At 45.2% G+C, this 20,520-nt stretch overlaps 1 protein-coding gene across 1 annotated transcript in view; it reads right to left on the bottom strand.

The window, feature by feature from the left end:
* ptprdb (protein tyrosine phosphatase receptor type Db) overlaps positions 1-20,101 on the bottom strand; it is a 67,808-nt gene extending 47,707 nt beyond the window's left edge. Inside the window, exons 1-3 of the mRNA XM_079998562.1 lie at positions 19,973-20,101; positions 8,796-8,941; positions 6,080-6,221 (exon numbers count right to left, since the gene is read on the bottom strand). Of these exons, the coding sequence (XP_079854688.1) occupies positions 6,080-6,221; positions 8,796-8,941; positions 19,973-20,057 (373 nt within the window). The 5' untranslated portion in view covers positions 20,058-20,101. The remainder of the gene's footprint in view (positions 1-6,079; positions 6,222-8,795; positions 8,942-19,972) is intronic.
* Positions 20,102-20,520: the final 419 nt, after the last annotated feature.

Genomic DNA, 20,520 nt, shown 5'->3' with positions numbered 1-20,520 from the left:
CTGATTTTGGGCACCAATTGGCCAGGTTTCGATGTATTAATGAGAGAAGCGTAGGGGAGGGTGTGCTCACGTCTGTTGGGATATGTGAGTGTTGCACGGCAAGGCAGAGGTGGCACCGGCGGAGGTCACCAGAGTGGGGGAGGGGGAGCCCCCAGGTGGGAACTTCCCCAGTTCATCAAATGGAGGATTTTTCTCTGGAACAGTCGTGGGACGATACACATTGCGGGGCCTTGGAGTGGGTAGATCAAATCGATGGTGTGTTGGTGTGCCCAGATACTGTGATCATTCACCCGTATTTCGAGGTGATTATTCCAAGTGAACAGTGACGCTGAAACAGGAGAAGAGATAGCCCAATTGTTGGTCCCTAAAAGCCGTCAGGGTTTAGTCTTCTGGGCAGCTCATTATAACCCGATGGACACTCACTTAGGACACGAAAAAATACTCGAGCGGATAATGGCCTGTTTCCATTGGCCGGGCATTTAGGTGGACGTGCGGCGGCGCTGTGCCTCCTGTCCCAGGTGAATCCAACAGCTATTCCATAGCGGCATTGGGGCCCCTCCCCTTAGTCCAGACGCCGTACTAGAGAATTGCTATGGAACTCATCGGGCCATTAGACCACAGTGTTCGGGGCTTTTGATTTGTATTAGTCCTCGTGGACTACCCAACCCGATACCCCGAAGGCAGTGCCGCTGTGCAGTATAACGGCCAAAAATGTGGCGCAGGCACTGTTTTAGGTAATCGCCACGTCGGAATTCTGAAGGAAATCCTGACCGACCAGGGCACTTCTTTTATGTCACGCACACTGTGCTAAATGTATGGGTTACTGGGCGTTGGTGCTATTCAGACCAGCATTTACCACCCCCAGACGGACGGGCTGGTCGAACGCCTCAACAAATGTTGAAAAACATGATCCCGAAGTTCGTCCATGATGACTACAACACTGTCAAAAAATATAGACTTGAGTCATTAATCAACTTAAAACTTTCTTTCGGTTTTCTCAACCGAGAATTTACATTTGAAGTGGAAATTTAAAAAAATCATATCGTTTCTGCAAATTGAAGCATTTTTTAAAGTTCTGACCCACCCTGACCCGATGACCATTTCTTCCAATGTGCAATTTGACTTAGTCAAGCGAACGAATTTGGACAACGAATATCAAATAAGACCAAATTCAGTTCGAAAGCATACGACCACCAAAACACCAAAGTTCACGATCATTGATGGTTCAGCATTTTAGCCAATCAGAGTCCTTCCCCGCGAGCCAAGGTTTCAATTAGCTCACTGCCAATCCCTGGTAATTAAGCCATCTGACCTTAACATTCGATCCCCCCCCGTCCGACTGTCAGTCACTCCGAGCCAAGTTTCCACAGACGCAGACATGATTGACAAGACGTTTTGTGTGTATAGGTGTGTGTGTGTGTGTGTGTGTGTGTGTGTGTGTGTGTGTGTGTGTGTGTGTGTGTGTGCATGTACAGTATCTATGCCTGCATGTTTCTATGTGCTTGTGTGTACAAATGCATGTTGGCGCCTTTCAGCATGTTTGCCTGTGTGCGTGTGCGCATACAGTACAAGTGCACTTACCGTATATATGTGTACTGTAGGTCCATATGAATGCATGTATATTTGTACGTGCCTATCCCTATATGCATGCGTTTGTGTGTGTGTGTGTGTGACATTTGGACTGACAGTCTATCAGGGGCTATTATCCGCTCCCAGGTGGCCTCTTATTCATCCATAACACAATGGCTCCTCAGAGAAGCAGAACGAGGCTAATCACTACATAAAGACTGACTGTCGTTGATTGAGGACAGGGGATTTTCTGTGTGTGTGTGTGTGTGTGTGTGTGTGTGTGTGTGTGTTTGTGTGTTTGTGTGTTTGTGTGTGTGTGTGTGTGTGTTTGTGTGTGTGTGTGTGCGGGCGCCTGCATGCGTGCATGCCTGCCTGCACACGTGCATCCGATAGAGATCGGAAGACGTGGAGCTTGAGGTTTTCGTCAAAGGTATCCAAAGAGAGAGCAAAAACCCCTTTTTCCTTTTCACGCACGCATCTCACTTTTCACCATCACATCGGTCCCTCAAACTTTTCCAAACGAGTCCGGTGCTCATTTGTGGACCGGATTCGTAGAGGAAAGAAACAAATGAAAAGAAAAAAGAGACAAGAGTTCTGCCATGCTCAAGTTCCACCATGATGAAGTTAAGATATACTGTCCGTGACACTGTCAGTGGGGGAGTTTGAGGGAGAGTTGCAGCTGATAAAAAAAACATTTATTAAATATTTTTATTAAATATAACTTATTCTATATTTTATATATCTACTTGATCATATTAAAAAGCTGGGGACAAAACTACCAGACATATTTTTCTTCATGTTGGGTGCAGGTTGAGTGAGAGTTTCATTATTTGGGGGTTAAATGATGGCGACTAAGAGGCTGCATAATCCAATGCAGTGCTTCATATTGTCATTTTTATTTTTTTATCATTTGTTTAAGAATAACTGTATATTACTTTACGCTTGTTTATTAAAATAAACTTAGTCTAACAGAAAATAATTTCATTATCACTTAGCTTTCTTGTTAGGTGAACGTGAATTACGGACTTGTTCTTTCAGGGATAAGCCCAAAAGTCGGTGCAGCGTCTGCAGAGAATACTCAAAATAAGCGGAAAATGCAATTTATATCAAAATCCGACTTTTAACACATTTGCAAAATTGAAGATGTAACCTTTCATTCAATGAAAACTTGAACTAGAACACGCAAAGAGTGTAAATAAAGGAGGCAAGACTGTTTTTTTCCTATGTGTGTCGTGATTGGCTCAGAGCCGGAGAAGGAAGGGACAGCCGGTGAGGGGCGCTCTGCGTTGTCGCTCGCCATTGGTTAAACCCAGACACCTGTCACAGACTTCTCGAAACCTCACAGCGCAAGTTTTAACGTTCATCAACCATTGTAGGAGTGGAAATATTTTGTTATTGCTAATAATAATAATAACAATAACCTTTTTTTGTACAGCACTTTTCATGCTCGACATACACGCACCTCGTAACTCAAAGTGCCATCACATAGTCAGACTAAAGCTGAGCTCCCCCTGGCCCCCCCCGTAATTTGAACACTGGTTTTCACTTTGCTCCAGTTTTATGCATGGGGGGGGGGGGCAATCAGATTCCAGGGATGGCCCCCCACCCTTTGCTTCTTCTTTCTCTTTCAAATAAAAAGTTTTGAGATACGAACTTTTTTTTTTTTCTTTTTAAGAATCCATATTCTCATCCACCCGTGAAAGCCTTCCTCATCAAAGAATAAATAATAGGGCCCTTTCTTTCAGTCTAATAAAACACGTTATCGCCTTTTAGCATCGGGATTCTCATTCGAATCGGCCTGTGCTGATTACGAGCTCTGCATTATCATAAAACTAATGGCGGCATTTTGTCTTCAGTCTGTTCAGAGGAGAGGAGTTGAACACCCAGCTTCACGCAGTAACTGTTGAAACCGCCATCTCTAAACAGATTTCTCTCTAAACAAGGAGGCTTCTCGGTGTGGGGAGCCGAGCTAATTTGAAATGACGCAACGGCCCCAGCAAGGGCACCCTTCCTCCTCCTCCCTGCGCTGCTGCTGGTGGAGAGTTTGTCTTCGGCTGTTACCTTTTTGCCTCTGGGTGCCATTTCTTTTCACTCTACCTTGACAGGCCTTAACGACTCCACTCCGTTTTTATTTCTCTCCTCACGTTTTAAACCCTAGTAATGAATCCTTGTTCAGTGGATCCTATATATAGTATATATACACCGACAAGCCACAACATTAAAACCAGTGACAGGTGAATTGAATAACATTGCTCATCTCGTTCCAATGGCACCTGTCAAGGGGTGGGATGTATTAGGCAGCAAGTGAACAGTCAGTTCTTGAAGTTGATGTGTTGGAAGAAGGAAAAATGGACAAACGTAAGAATCTGAGCCACTTTGACAAGGACCAAGTTGTGATGGCTAGACGACTGGGTCAGAGCATCTCCAAAACGCAGGTCTTTTGGGGTGTTGCTGGTATGCAGTGGTTACTACCTACCAAAAGTGACACAAGGAAGGATAACCAGTAAACCGGTAAACCGGCGACAGGGACATGGACGCCCAAGGCTCATTGATGGGTGTGGGGAATGGAGTCCAGCCCGTCTGGTTCCATCCCAAAGAAGAACTACTGTAGCACAAATTGCTGAAAAAGTTAAAGGTGTCAGAACACACAGTGCATCGCAGCTTGCTGTGTATGGGGCTGCGTAGCTGCAGACCGGTCACAGTGCCCATGCTGACCCCTGTCCACTGTTGAAAGTGTCTACAATGGGCATGTGAGCGTCAGAACTAGACCAATGAGCAATGGAAGAAGGTGGCCTGGTCTGATGAGCTAGGTGGTTTTAATGTTGCGGCTGATTGGTGTGTGTATATATATATATATATATATAATTGAGTCCAAGATATTCTTTGAAATAAACAGGTGATGCTGAAAAGCTACGGTGTTTAGACTTCTAGTTACAATACTTTCTGTGCTCTGTGAATTAGTGATGAAAAATTCAGCTCATTTAGCTCTTTATGAGTGACTCTATAAAAACATTTATTCTATTTTCGGACTCTCCGTATCGTTCCGTTCAGTTTGTATGAGGAGAGCCAGAAGAGTCGTTTTGGGTCTGAGTTGGGAACGGCACAGCGACTCCAGACTCACAAGTCATTTAAGAGATTGGTTTGCGACGAATGAATCGTTCATGAATTTTGCATTTCTACTGTGAATGGGGCCAGAAACTCAATAGCCATCGTGAATTTCCATTATTTTCTTTGTGTATCCTGCCCGCTTCAATATTATGAATCTCTTACTGTTTCCTTACGTATGTATCTCTGAAGTGTCTCCACAATTGTTTCACCTCATGCACTTCAAGAAAAACCAAACGGTTATAGATTATTCAGATGTTTCGAACAGCAGAAACTAAATCACATCCAAAGTGTATAATATCTACACTATAAAGCAGAAATTGATCTGGCTCTTTTTTCGACAAATATAGCAGACTCGTTGTGAAACGGCCATTACACACACACACACACACACACACACACACACGCACACACACACACACACACACACACACACACACACACACACACACACACACACAGGCACACCAAAATGCACAGATGTGCAAATGTGTCTGGGAGACAGAAAATTCAGGATGGATGGAGCGGAACAGGGCAGAAGACGCAAAGAGAGGCCTGATGTGAATAATTTAGATGTTGTTCTGTGTAGTGGCCCTAAGAGCCCGCAAATAAATAAATAAACAAATAAATAGATAAATAAATAAATAAATAAAAAACGAAAAGAGAGAGAGAGAGAGAGAGAGAGAGAGAGAGAGGAAAAAAAAGCAAAATAGCTCGGGAGCAAAAGAGAAGGGGGTGGAAAATGGCAGCGGGTGTAGATAAAGATATCAAACAAACAGCGAGAGGGAGAGAGAGAGAACTGTACAGTACTGTAGGTGCACATGTGTGGCCCCTCAGAGAATGGGCAGAGAGAGAAGTGGGGGACAGGCGGGCGTGCAAAGGCAGACAATGTGATTATTCACGGTCGAGCACCTTCACTCACTAAAACACTCCTGAGCTTCTAGCTACATTATGTTCTCCTAATGGACTCAAACTAACACTAAAATTACCATCCAAAGAACTCAAGATACCCCCAAGCATCAGCGGCCACATTAATGGACTCGAGAACTAGGTAGCATTAGTGTCTGCGGTGGGCCGGTGGGCCGAGGAGAAACAACCCTGGCGTCTATACCTACTTATAAAAATACCTACCTTCGAGCATCTTAATCTGTCAAAATGGCCATGGGGGTTAGAAGAATATTGCAGAAATATGTATCGTATGCGATTTAACGGTCTAAAAAGCACGAGTTTGACTGGATTACACAGAGTCTGGACCCCCCGAGGTAATTACGATTCACCGCCAACACACATAATCACACGCCAAACGCTATGGCGTGTGATAAATGGCCATCTACTGTGCGGAGAAAGGGTCGGGTTTTCTGGAGACGCTCCTCATGGAGGGATGGTGAGAGACCGCTGCACCGACCTCTCAGGACGTTGAGTCTGGTGGAGGCGGTGATCTCTCCCGCTGAGTTGGAGGCGTGGCACTCGTAGACGGCCTCGTCTCTGGGGGTCCTCAGGGGCTGGATCCTTAGGACCGATCCAGACCCGTCGTCAAAGTCTATCACCTGGTTTGGATGGAAAAAAAATCATAGGTTAGGACAAACACCTTCCTTCCTTATGACACGGTCTCACTTTTCTTAACTCTCTTTTTGGTGGAGAACACAGAGGCTCTTGAATCTCTCATTGTGTTTCAGTTACAAAGGCTTTGTAAGCCAAACTCCAAATTTGGCATCTTCCGGCTTATACAAATAAATAAATAAATAAACAAATAAACAAACAAACAAACAAACAAACAAATAATATTATTGCATGTTAATTGCTTCCTCGGATTTTGTTGGCAATTCAATGCAAAATGAAATGTGAAATTAACACTCTACTAAGAGATGGTCTTATTTGGATTATTCTTATGTCCATATGTAAATACTGGGGATAACAATGGAGTTGGAAGTCCATATGGACAATTTTGTTCCTTTGGTGAGTCGATATAGAAATGACTTGAGCAATGAGAAAGGAGTAGTCATGCGGAAGATGTCATGGGACAGAGTACTAGACACTGGACCTGGTTGTTACAGGGTAAGCTTCTTAGCCGGATGAACAATTCACTGATAGACAGAAGATTCCCAGCGCCTTGGCTGATTAGATGAAGAGGCGGGATATCTGACGGGACTAGAGAATGTCCAAGCCCCCTCTTTACCGCTTACAGGCGCTTAACTGTAACCATACTTGTATCACTTACAGCAGCCCACCGCGGGCTTACAGTGAGTCAAAAACGTAAAAAAGTCTGTTTGTTGCATACGTCTAATACACGGATGCATTGGCAGCAGAACTTGATTCAGGATTCTGAGAATTCCAATAGAAATACATGGAAAAAAACCATCTCTGGAGATGAGGGGCTGGGGATGACGGTTGGCTCCGGCTCTCCACACGAAGACTCTCGTATGAGGAAATAATTGAAAGGTTAGAGCCTGGAGGTAGGTAATAAAGCTGTCTCATATCAGGAATTCATACCAATCAAGGTGTTGCCTGACGCATGGAGCGGTCAGCTCAGATGTTTAGTTTAATGCCACTTAAGAACCTAAAAATTATGTTAATCGTCGATGAAGTCGAGCACCTAACACACGCTACACGGGAAGGCTTGATTTATTGGGGCATCGAAGCATAAGTAAAGGGTGAAAAGTCATCACATGACTTTTGGTGCTTGTCGTGAAGGTATGAGTCGGTTATTGCAGCCTCTTTTCTTTGGTAACATACTATAGCCTGGTTCACTATTTAAGCCATTTATCTCTCTGCACCTAGACTACTTTTTGTAAAAAGTGTAATATATTTGTATAAAACAATGCGAATCGGACAAAGAAAGGATGAAACACTGAATCAATTAGGTCTGACCCCTGAAAGACGACGAGTCGAATCGTCAGTCGGAAACCCGTCAGTCGACTGTGACTCGTGCGGTCGTTTTTTTTGTTGTTTTTTATTGTAGGTCGGTATGCATAACAATAACAGGATACAACAGATCGAAGCTTACAAAAATGGATGGGGATACCATTTGAATTCTTTTCAATTCTAAATAAGGGGAATCATAAATACATTTCTATATGTTTGAATTGAACACGGATCTCCACTTCTACTCTTACCAATGCTGCTCATCGATCCGGTACTTTAACGGCACTCTTATCAGTCCTTTTTTTTTCATTTTTTAAGAGAAAAACTAAAACCAAGCAAGAGTAGAACAAACTGCTTTCATTTTTTGCGCATATTCACATGGAGAGAGGGCGATCGGGGTGCAATCTGCACTCGCCGTACCATTGTCCCTCACTCAGAGAAGGGTCTCCTTGTGCCTGTGTGAGAGCCAGGCAGAGGGAGCCCGCCCCGCCCCCCTCGCCCATATCTCCATTCTGGCAATGGAGCGGGAGAGAGAGAGAGAGAGAGAGAGAGACAGGAGGGATATCTTTTCTGACAATAACGAAAATGCTTCTTAGATGGATATCTTAATCTTATTGCAAGTTAGAAATGGGTTATATGGCCTAAATAAATACAATATCAATTTCCTCAATTTCTCCAATACTGTTGACAGAACTGGTAACGTCGGAGCTTATCGATACTACAGTCTTTAATAATTTATCCCCGGGGCGGGTTTAATACCAGGTCGGTCGGCAGCCAACCCTAGGTCCGTTTATCAGGGCCCCCGCCCCGTTCCTCCGTTGAATATTGGCATTGAACAGCCCGACAGCCCTAGAATCAATACTGACTTTGTTGCTTAGAAAGGATGGAAAAGTCTCAAGAGAAGCAAAGGATTCGAGCTGGATTCCAATGTGGAGTTCTTGGTTTGTTTTGATCAAGGCGTGAGAGAGGGAGTGGTCAAAATGATCTAGTGTAACTTTGACATGTTACAAGATATTTTTTGGCACCCTAAGATTGTTTTTATTTTTTTTTATTCTCTGCTTTCTGAAGAACAGGTTGAGATAAAGTGACCTCGAGGAGATGCATGGGGGGCGTGGAACGGACCCCTTCGCTTTTTCTAGAGACGGATTTTCCGCAATGCATATTCAAAGGCAGATTGTACAACTATGCATTCTCTCTCCAGTGGGAGACTAACATTTTAAAAGCAACACTTTGACGGAAAGGGCCGGAAAGGTAGTTACCTCAAATCTCTGGTTGCTGACTTTCTTGCCTTTCTTGTTCCAGACGATCTTGGGTTGGGGGTCGCCGGCGGCCTGGCACACGAAGGACGCCACTCCTCCTTGGACCCCTGTCTGGTCTTCAGGCGTCCGCGTGAACTTCGGGGGCGCTGCGTGGAGAAATGCCATTGAATGTTTTGAAGGTATTGAATGTATGTAGCGACCTACAACAGCCTTTGATTTGTGATATTACCATGTAATTGCCAACATATATGACTGGACTTTAAAAGTGCTTGCCTTCATCTACACAGCATAAAGTATCAGTGTATTTGCTATTCCTTAATCTGCGATATGTATGATTAACTCTCTGCGGTAGCAAATAAACCCCTTGCTTATGTGTGTGATATGTGATAGTGGGTGTGGCACGTGTATATGTGTGTGTAGTGTGTGTATGTGTGTGTGTGTGAGCGCTCAGAGAAAATAGAGGGAATGAGAAAGAGATAGGAGAAAGGGCAGTGGAGGAGAGAATCAGAGGATCGTTCAATTGTTGAACAGAGGCCGCCGGTTTTGTGTGTGTGTGTGTGTCCTTGTATGTGTGTGTGTGTGTGTGTGTGTGTGTGTGTGTGTGTAGATGTCAAAGAGCGCTCACAGAGAATATCTAGGAACCTATTCAGTGTTTCATTTCTGCGCGTGTGCGTCCCTGTGCACCACACACCTGTCCGTCTTTTTGATGTGTGTGCGCATGTCTGTGTGTGTGTGTGTGTGTGTGTGTGCGCGCACGTTTAGCCATGTTTCCCCTCTGTCCCCGCACCGCCAAAGGAGCTTAATATTTCTGTGCCATAAAGGATTTATGAAGACTTACTCCTGACATGACCACTAAAGCCCCTCGTTCCGGGGACGCCAACAATATCATAACCGCGGCCTCCGCTGGATTGTGACATCACGACATCAAAAAGATTCGGCACGTCAGTCACGGCACGTCACCACCAGCCCGCCTAATGGCATTCCAGCCAAACCAGAAAATCCCTACTTAGGGGCTTACCGCCAACCGCCCTGACAAAGGGAGAGAAATTGCTTTTTGCTGTTTAAAAAAGGAGGGACAGTGGAGGAAAAAAAAAAAAAGAAAAGCTAAGCTCCTCAGAGAAGGGAAGAGAGCGAGAAAGAGACGGGACAGATAGAGAGAACGGAACTGCAAAACAGAGGGGAAGGGTGGAGAGAGATCGGTGGAGAGCGATGGGCGCAAGTGTATGGAAAAAGTAGCGCCGAATGCACTGGGAGTGTTGGAAAGAGAGAAGGATGAGAGTGGAGGACGAGTAAGAGCAGACAGCGAGGACGCCGAACACCGTCCCTCAAACCGCCCCCAAAGAAGACGAGCGTGCATCTATACCTCCGTCATCCCGCCATCGCTCATATAGTCATTCCATTCATCTTCGTGTGTCCATGCATTGTATGTCTCTGCATGCATGCTAAGATACTGCACGCTATTATTTGTGGATATGTTTATGCATGCGTGTGTGTGGAAGTCAGTGAGCGATAGAGAGAGAGAGAGAGAGAGAGAGAGAGAGAGAATGAGGAGCGTGGAATCGTGCTCTTAATCCTTTTGCTAATCTCTCTCTCTCTCTCTCTCCCAACAAATGAAAAGTTTAAAGCCAGCCATGGATGCGAAAGGCAAGGTGGATCTCTCATTCTCTCTCTGGTTGCCCATCCTCCCTCCTTTCCTCTCTATCGCCCTTCCCTCGCTCCCTACCCCCTCCCAATATAGGTGATGAATCACGCCTTTCTTTGCTTTCCCCTTTTCTCTGTCTTTTACTATTTCCCTCTCTCGCTCTATTCCTCTCCAAATACGACTCCCGCCTCATCAATTTTTTTTCCTCTCCCCCCGTTGCACTGCCGACTCCCCCTTGCGTCCTTCCCCTCCCCTCATCGCTCTCTTTCTCCCTCTCCTCCCTCTATCTCTGGGGCGTTACATAAGTCTTCCTGTCACATTAGCAGACTTAATGAGTACGCTCTACACTTTATTTCTCTCTCTCTCTCTCTCTCGATACAGCCCCCCTCCCTCTCTGCCACTCTCTATCCACTACAACTCTTTCATTTGCTGTAATCCCATCCTTCCTTGAATCTCTCATTCTCCAGCTCATCTGTCATTTCTAATTTCCGCAATCCCACCTACCGCCCATAGACGCAGATGATGCTACTGGTATTCAGGTATTCGTGTTCCCGGGTGGGACCACCCCGCGTGGCTGTCTGATCAAAATAAGAAGTAAAAAAGAAACAGGGCACAAAACAGAGGAAGAAAAAATGTTGATAGGCCTATTTGTACCCGAACGGGGGAGCCAGGGAACGGTGGAAACCCCTGTCTGCGGTTGGTATTCCTCCTGTTCAAGGAGACTAACAGTATATTGCCAAACCTGTGTACCGTCCTACGTCTATGTTCAACCCCACAATGGATTTTCGTCCCGACATCGATCCGAGACACCAGGAGACATACGTTGAGTTAAATGTGACAGTTGTTTGCTCAATGCTCCATCATCCTGGAGGGAGCTTCAAACCCAATGGGTTTCTAGCAGCCAAACCCCTGAATCCACAGATCCATCACAGACTGGATGGGTTTTTTGGATTTATACTGGAACGATTATGGTATGTCTTCATGAACAAAAGTGACTTTGATGAAAAGAAGCGGGCGATAGAGATGGAGCGGAGGGCTAGAGCCATGGGAGCGATAGGGGAACTACCGAGTGGGAGGGAGGGAGTTCCGCGGAGAGATAGAGATTTAGATGGAATTAGATGGCACCAATCTTTTCCCAAGTTGGTTTGTGTGCGTGGGGGATAGAGGGATGGACGGAGGGACGGATAGAGGGTGGCCTACATTTGATGGCGGCACGGTGGCTCAGCACTGTTGCCTCACAGCAAGAAGGTCCTGGGTTGGACCCCTGGCCGTCCCAGGCCTTTTCAGTGTGGAGTTTGCATGCTCTCCCCGTGTTTGTGTGGGTTTGCTCCAGTTTCCTCCCACCATCAAAAGACATGTACGTTAGGGGTTAATACTCCTGTCGGTGGCCCTGACTAAGCCACGGGCAAAAAGAGCTGGAGGTGGTCCCGGGGCGCTGCACTGTGACTGTCCACCGCTCCTAGGTATAGGATGGTTCAAATGCAGAGGACAAATTTTGTTGTACCCTACTTGTACAATAACAATAAAGAGATATTCTGCTCTATTCTGTTTTGTCATCATATTGTACAGGGTCAGGGGAGGGATCTGATCTACACAACAGATGGCGGGGATTACCAAGTCGACTCTATTCCCCCGGACCATTTCCGAGTCACGCTTAAAGATGTGTGATGACATTTCAAATTCCAGCAGTGAAAGCCTCCTTTAAACGCGTTCGTTCTTTGTTTTTTTGTATCTATACTCAATAAAAAAAAAAAAGAAACAGCAACAAGGTAAATGGTTCGATATCGAGCACCGGTCTACAGCTTGCCAATAGGTTTCTCAACGACCACTTCGACTTTCTCTGGTCAAGTGGACCTTGCAAATTGAGGGTTCTAAATAACAAAACCCAGCCATTAAGTACCCCCACTGCATCTAAGGAACTTAACTGTCGGACAAAATATAACTGTTCTTACGATAAACGGCTCTCTGAAATGCTAAAAAGTAAGAATAATACGCTCTGGTCAGCGGTGGTTTGAGATTAAAAGCCGAAGGAGCCGTGTAGGAGAAGCAGAGCTGACAGATGTTATCTCAACCTTCAGGGAAGTGAGGGAGAATTCAGCGGAGCAGACACTGGCGCAAACCGATTCGGGGGGAATGTGGGGATATAATGTGTCAAGATTAGGAGAAATGAATCAAAAAAAGAAAAGACCAATAAATGTAGTTCTTTGGGGGGGTTTGAGCGAGACAGGGACCAAAACCAGAACCTCGACCTCGGACTCTAGAGATTATGAAGAAAGATTTAAAATGTGATAAAGGGATTCAGAGCGCTTCAAACCATTCCCTGACATTTTGACTAAACTACTGGAAGATGTCGGGTTCCTCCTGCCCTTCTGCTCCAACACGTGCTTCCATCATTGATTTGAAGCAAAAAAAGCATAGGGGCCTATCCAAACACATTAGATCAATAGCTGACAGTGAACCGTGCCCTATCAGACAGAACTACTTTGAAGGAGAGCTCATGTTATACTATGAAATGTAGGAAAAAGGAGGAAAAAGAAAGGTTACGGCGATATGTTATATCAATCTGACGCTAAGAATTTGAATATTCAAGAGAGAGAATCGATAAGAGGAGCCGTACTGTTATTTCTCAGGAGAGTCCGCTTTAGGGTTCAAGGAACAGTTGGGGCCGCCCAGATGCCACTGCATGTTAACCCTGCTGCTCTATAAGTGTGTGTGCGCGTGGGTGTGCTGCACGTGTGTGCATCCGTACGCTTGTGCGTTGGTTTAGTACTGTGCTATTTTTACTCGCGGCGAGTAAAGTCGATCCACCCTCGGGAGGAAAGAAAATAAATGGTTATTGAACCTCCCGATCAGATCAAAATCAAAAGTATCCCTGTTGGAAACCTTGATAGGTGTTTGCAGTGTGTGTGTGTGTATGTGTGTGTGTGTGCGTGCGTGTGTGTTCCTTTCCATGTTCTCGTGCAGACACTTGGACAGCGCGCTGAGTAATTACGGTCCTTGCCAGGGAGAGATCCAGCTGCATGGTGTTGGATATGGGCGACGAGCTGATGATTTCCCAAACGAGAAGGGAGTCGGGCTTGTCAGACACGATGAGGAATGAGGCCAGTGTCGGGGGCCGTGCCAGGGCCACGCTAGCCAGCCTTGGGAAGGAGGTGGGCGAGGGGCCAGGACCATAACTTAAAACACATTAACATCAAGCCGCGCCATTAAGAGAAAATTATCAGCTGCTTAGTTTTGTCCTGGAAATTGGATCGTTGGGGGGGAAGCAATAAACGCCAAGAGACGGCTATCATCCTTTTGCAGCGCACATACGTGTGAATTACAACACATTGGGAGGAAGCAATTATTTGCAGGCAGTGAAATGACACATAGTCCAACTCTATCTTTTCTGGCAATTAAAAAAATAAGCATAATTCAATTAACAAGTTTCAGATGCATTACATCAACAGCATGTTCGCCACTGTAAGAGACTTGCTACGGCGGCGCCGAATGGATCAAGTCTCTTGTTGGGCGGGGCTAGCTTCGCTCTCCTGCAGCTGCGTCCCCTTTCGGTTGCCAGTGCTGGCTCTCCCAACCTGCAGATGGCAAAACCACTCCCCACTACTACAACCACAATGTTCTTTTTGTTTTTTTTCTGAATTAAGCTACATGCAAAATTAGATTCCGCTATGATCTGGTTATAGCTAACATGACTATCTGCAATATGCGCATGGTGAGTAGAAGATTCGATTTCAGTTTCCAAACAAACCGAAGCGTACTCTGAAAGAAATGTGCTTATTAGCATTAAATGGAATGCACATTTCCGATAATGCCAGTAGCTTGTCCAATTAGCGTCCCACTTAGGCCACCATGGCAACCCCAGGCTGTGGCGAGTCGCTCCTTAATCAGAGTTAATTTGTTAGAAACACAAGGGGAAGAAGTAATCACACAGTGTCCGTTTATTCACAGGTCATTAGAAACATATGGGCTACCCAGTGGGACTTTACTCACTGGGTCAGAGCTGGCTTCCCATAAAGAAAAATAAAAGGTTTCTTTGTGCGAGTCAGAATGTGTTACTCACGCATGAGCGCTTGGATAAGTTGAAGCACAGCTAGCCATATCTGCTAGGCCCTCGCTATTCACAGACGGTTGCATCTGCTAAGCTATCGCTAAGCTAATGCTAGTCAGATCCCATTTTTCGCGGATGGGTGCACAGCTATGCTAGCTGCTAATAGATTCACTGCCCTGGGCAACTCCGACACATTGCGATGCTCCAGCCACAAAAGGGAGATAGTTTCCCTTTTTTTGGCCTTTGTTATTCTTTGCCGACCTAATGTGTCTTGATCAACTCCAATGTTACAGGGTCAACGTGCTCTTTTCATATTTTGACAGGGTTGTTGCATTACAAACAGTAGAATATTCCTCATAATAAGGCCTAAAAAATACACACCATTCAATTATGCATGGTTCAACGCAATTTTCAGACAGCTAAAGAGGACCTACAGGATCGTGCTCCAAGTTAATATATTGTCTCTGAGGTTCCCAAAACATGTTTCAAAAGTTTTTTTTGCTGAAAATACATCTCAGATTATGCATTCAAGCTATTCTAAAACGCGTCCGATCCAACCCGTCTGGAAACTAGCTGTTTAAATGGGAGCCAACGGGGTTTGAGCTTCACTCCGGGCTCCGTTGTATTTAGACTGTTTACGTTCAAGCTAGGGTCTTTAGGTTTTTTCAACTTTGAAGAAGCCTTATTTTAATTTTTTGTGAGACGCTGTTTTGTGTCGTATGGATGGTTATGTGCATTGGGGCAAACGGAAAAAAGTTGTGATTTGACACATTGAGAATGTTTTATCAGTTTAACTATGCATTCAATTATTTGGACAGGGTTATAAAACGCAAGTATCTTGAAGGTAATTGAGAGAGGCACATTCATTTGTGATCAGGAACCAACGGCTATTTTCTCCGTAGGTCGTTACTTTCCCAAAGTAGTTGATGGAAAATAACAAAATATGTTCTCGGTGGAATGGAAAACGATGCCAAACCTGGATTTGGAATATGACAGGCGACACATGAAAATGAAAAAGTCTGTTTGGATCACTTTCACACCCCAAACTAATCCTCTGGGGCGATAACCTCTGCAGCCCCCGACCCTGTCAGTTCATCTCATCCCAGCGAACCATGGTTTCCCCTCGTCCACCAGCAGCAAAGGTCCCATGGCGCTCACACGAAACCAGATACTGACACTCTTGTCTAATCTAAACACTGTCCATAGGCTTGGATTCATGTGCACATCAATACCCCTCCAATACACACACACATACATTAGTGTGCAATGTGGGGACATCTGTCTTACGATATTGCATGTCTTCTCTGTCCTGACATGCAATTACTCAACAAATGTTTTCGAATTTGACCTGACCTAACAAGGCATCCCGTCCCCTTGTGGCTCACCAAAAACATAGGACATGACATCCAAGCTATACTGTACTAAGCTTCGTGGTGTTTCTTCAGCAGTCATATTATTCACAGTGGTCAGCCATGCCAAATTCCAGCTGGCCCTAGCAAAACTCTTGAAAAGCATCTTTGGCATGCTTTGGTACAATACAGTATAGGGCAGTGCATATTCGAAGCACCAAATTCAAAACTGAACCCTGACAGTTTGCAGTGCTGCTACAATCAATAAACTGTAATTAACCTAATTTCTCTTGGCGCCAATGCACCTCCCACGCTTCTCCTCTCGTCCGTGATGTACATTTCGCTTGTCTTACAAGTACACTTGGGTTTGATGTCTTGTTCCGTTGTCATTATATAAACTGTTCTGATGCGCCATCCCTATCCAAACTCCTTTTACGCGATGGTTGTTACTGGCCGATGGAATTTGATCATATGACAGCACGACAAAACCTACCGTCCGGTCACTGGAGCGTGTGCTTGGGTTATTAGTGGAGAGGAAGATGGCAGTGAAGAAACAACGAGCTGTGAGCGCCTCCTCTATGCAGTGGGTGTTTGTTGCTCTCCTTGGGGGGAGGCTTGAGTAAAACCGGCTGAGCTGTCATCGTATGAAATTGACCCGTCCAGCCTTCCAGATTAAAAATCCTCTTACCCGAATGCAATTTTGACGTCAACGTTTCAGGCCCCGAAACAGGGGGAAAAGCTTTTGTTTCAAACATAGAATGTGCAAGAAATGGACTGTGACATCACCCGTTGGTTTCTGAAGAGGCAATTTGAAGCCTCGAGTTTGGTTTTGCGCTCGCCATCTTGGCAGATGGGCATTCGTAGAAGGGCATCTACTGTAATAGGGAATTAAATTACATTTTGCATATTGCATTGTGCAATAAGCAATTTCAATCCTTTCAATATTGTGAAGTATCTTTTGAAGTATTCGGTTTCAGTACCATTAAGCATCCATTTTTCCCGATTTTTCTTAGGCTCTGTATTTTAAACACAATATATATGAACTCTGGACAACATCCGGATAATCAGGTCTGTACATTGCCTGGAGTTACCCTCTCACACATGCAGCTCAACACCGGAGATGTCTGTGTCAGACGCGTTTACGCCACCTACCTGAAAATGCTCCGTTTGGTCGAGGGGCGGAGCCTGGGTCGAGCGTGCAGGAGGCAGGACGTGGCGCAATGACGCGGCAGAGTTTTAGCATGACACGCCCACTCACTCGCTGTGAATGCTCCGGAAAATTACCACATTCTGCTCAATCCGACATTACCTGGATTTTGTACTAGGGTGCTGGGTAGATAAAGTCTGGTTAATGTCCGGGTCAAATGATTCGGACATTTGCGTTTACATATACAGCTTATCCGGGTAATGTTCGTTATAATTTCAGGGTTGCAGTGCATGTTTGAAAGCAGCTTCAGTGTGTGCATTCTACGTATTTTCAGTGCGCTGATGCTGGGAGAATCTAGGAGAGTAGCGAGGTCCCAATGTCCCACAAATTTTTGTGTTCAACTTGCTTCAGATGTGATCTGTAGCAGCCATGTTTTCGGTTTCAAAGCTTTCAAATCATAAAGCTGCGATTTTTATAATTTTTTAAATTAGAATTCTGTCATCCATTGTTTCTGTGTCAAGTAATTTTTTTTATTATAGTTTTAACGCAAGGGTGTCATTGCAGATTAAGGATAACGGGATCTCAGTCCGTTCATTATGGGATTGTACCTTTCAGGTGTGCCAGAGCACCGGCACAGACAGAGCAGAACGCCTACAATAGGACTCCTTCCTGTGTGACTGAATGGAATTGGAAGCGTCATTAATTTGGTAAGCTACAACTGTGTATACCTTGCTTTTACACCTCCGTGAGAAAATGCTCCATTGTCTTTGCTCTCTGCTCATGACGATGACTGATGGGCAGAGAGGGATGCAGGTCTCTCACTATTAACATGGAGCATTGGCCTAGTTTTCCATGGGATGAGGGCATTATTCTTAATCCACCAGATAGATGTCACACACATAAAAAAAACCCACACACACACACACACAGGCATGTCGCATTGAGGAAACAAAGTCAAGTGGGGAGAAGCAGAAGGCGAGGAAAAAGAGGGATAGAGAACAAGGGTGCATAAATATTTGCACGTATGTGAGGCTAAGATCATTGTGATGCCGAGGCTTATGTGCAGATTGCGCATATGGTGCGGCGTCACGCGAAGTTTCCCAGCGTGCACATCGGTCCGCGCTCCGTCTCGTGGCCTCTCGGACAGCCTCAGGTCAAATCGGTGTCTCTACGTGTCGAGACATTGGCGTGTAACAAGTGCCAGTGAATGGTTCTTCTTTAAAAGGGCAGAGAAGGAGCGCTTGCCAGCTGTCAGATGAGTGCACAGAACGACTTGACTCCGAAACCTCCGGCTGAGTTGTACGTGCACTTCGGAGCGTCTGGCGGGGAAAGGATTTTCACTGGAGATAACCGTCAATGAAAGCGACCCCCGTCCCCAAAATAAGAAATTTCAGTGTTCCCGGCAAGAATTCCTTTCAGGTCTCCTCAAACGCTGAGTCCCCCCACTGTGGATATTGATTATTGAAGTAGGCCGAAAAGGAGGAAGAGTCAAAGGATCCCCCCTCTCGCCTTGCTGAGTGGATCATTATTTGGACAAACGACTGTGAGAGAGGAGCGACGGAGAGAGTCGGGCACGAGAGACAAAACAAGGGTAAAGAGGAGGGGAAGGAGGGAAAGATGGATGCTCTCCATCTCTCCTCTCTTCGCCGTTCCGCCCCCTTACAGTGGAGGTCTGGAGGCATCATCGTTTTGATGGATGACTGGGCTTTTTACTAGACGACCCCGGGAGTCACCCAGGGGACGGACGGACGGACGGACGGACGTGAGGGGGTTTGAGTGCTCTGTGCATTGTACGTGCGCTTTTACTGCGACCATGTGCTTTTAAAGCAACCCTCTTGCGCGTGCGTGCGAGCGCGTGCGTGTGACGGCGGTATTCCGACCGTAAGGTTGGCCTCATATGCAGTCAGCGCCACGTGGCTGGATCGCAAGCAGCTATGTCTCCCGTTTTGATTTTCCCAAACCGCAGACATCCACATGCTTTTAGAACTCCTCTGCTGCTTGTATTTAGACCAATCTGCAAATAAATATTTTGATTCGTTGCAAGAAAACACAATTTGCATTTACAGTATAACCGCCAGTGCAAATTTATTATAAGCCGCCAGAAACGGCCAAGCAGCTGCGGAGGTAACACTTCTACAGTTTTTCTTTTGGGCCATTTCTTATCTTTCATACAATTTGCAAAATCCAATCTCAACTCATCTTGTCTGACTGATTCTTTTCATCCTCTTTTTTCTCTTTCACGACTAAATTTCTATCGAACCTACATTTTCTCATTTGTCTCTACATCTGCCATTTCCCTCCAGGGATGAAGAAAGTATCTATCTATCTATCTGTCTGTCTGTGTACCTATCTACTGTATCCCTCTGTCTATCTGATGTCTATCTGTCTATGTACCTATCTATCTGTCTATCAATCTGTCTGTCTCTCCATCTATCTATCTATCTGCCTTTCTATCTGTCTGTCTATCTCACTCTCATTTCCTGTTGACGCCAAGTCATGGCTGTTACTCGTCAACATGACCAACTGACTGAGTCTGAGGCCGCGGATTACGGCGGAAGCAAGCCTCGCTCAAAAACTCAAACACACACACACACACACACACACACACACGTGCCAAGTGCGATTGTGAACACGCACGCACGCACACACGCACACCAAGAGTGGGGATATCATCTGATTTGCCATATGTGGTGATTTTTTGATGCCAAGTAATACTGGGATGGACAAAAACAGCTGGCCTTATATCGAACAAGCTGATATATCAAACCCAGCTCTCTGTCTGTCTCTCTGTCTGTCTCTCTCTCTCACACACACTGCTGCTTTCCACAAGACAGTTTTTTGTGACAAAAACAGGTCACTCTGACCTGATGCAGTGATTGCAATTCACTGCTGTGTGTGTGTGTGTGTGTGTGTGTGTGTGTTTGTACATATAAAGTTGTGTTGATTGTGTGTGTGTGTGTGTGTGTGGGGGGGGGGGGGCGGTTGACTCACAGTCGGCGTCGGCAAAGAAGAGGAAGCTGAGCAGGAGCAGTCCAGGACTGACGGAGTACATCATGGGATACGTTGACACCCTCATGCTGTATCGCCCCGTGAGCTCACTTCCTCACTGACCAATAGGAAGAGAGAAACAGGTTCTTACAACCTAGGAAAGAGAAGGGGGGGGGGTCATTACAGGGTTCAGCCTGGCATTACAAAATGAAATTCGAGGACTTTCAACTTTTTTTTACTTTTTTTAAGCACAATTTTTTCCATTTTCAAGGACTTTATCCAAAATAAATATAATCATTTTCCATGTGATCTTTAGTAATTAAAATATTATATAATCTTAGTCTCGTTGCCTATTATTTATATTAGTATATACAGCACACTGATTTAACACTTTATTATAAACACCCGTTCACATACTAATTCATGCAATTATCTAATCAGCCAATGGTATGACAGCAGTGCAATGCATAAAATAATGCAGATACAGGTCAGCAGCTTCAGTTAATGTTCACATCAACCATCAGAATGGGGCAAAGAAATGTGATCGCAGT

The sequence above is a fragment of the Zeus faber genome, assembly GCF_960531495.2.
Source record: "Zeus faber genome assembly, chromosome: 4".
NCBI classification, from domain to species: domain Eukaryota; kingdom Metazoa; phylum Chordata; class Actinopteri; order Zeiformes; family Zeidae; genus Zeus; species Zeus faber.
Note: the sequence above shows the minus strand (reverse complement) of the source record. Positions and strands in the feature narration are given on the sequence as shown.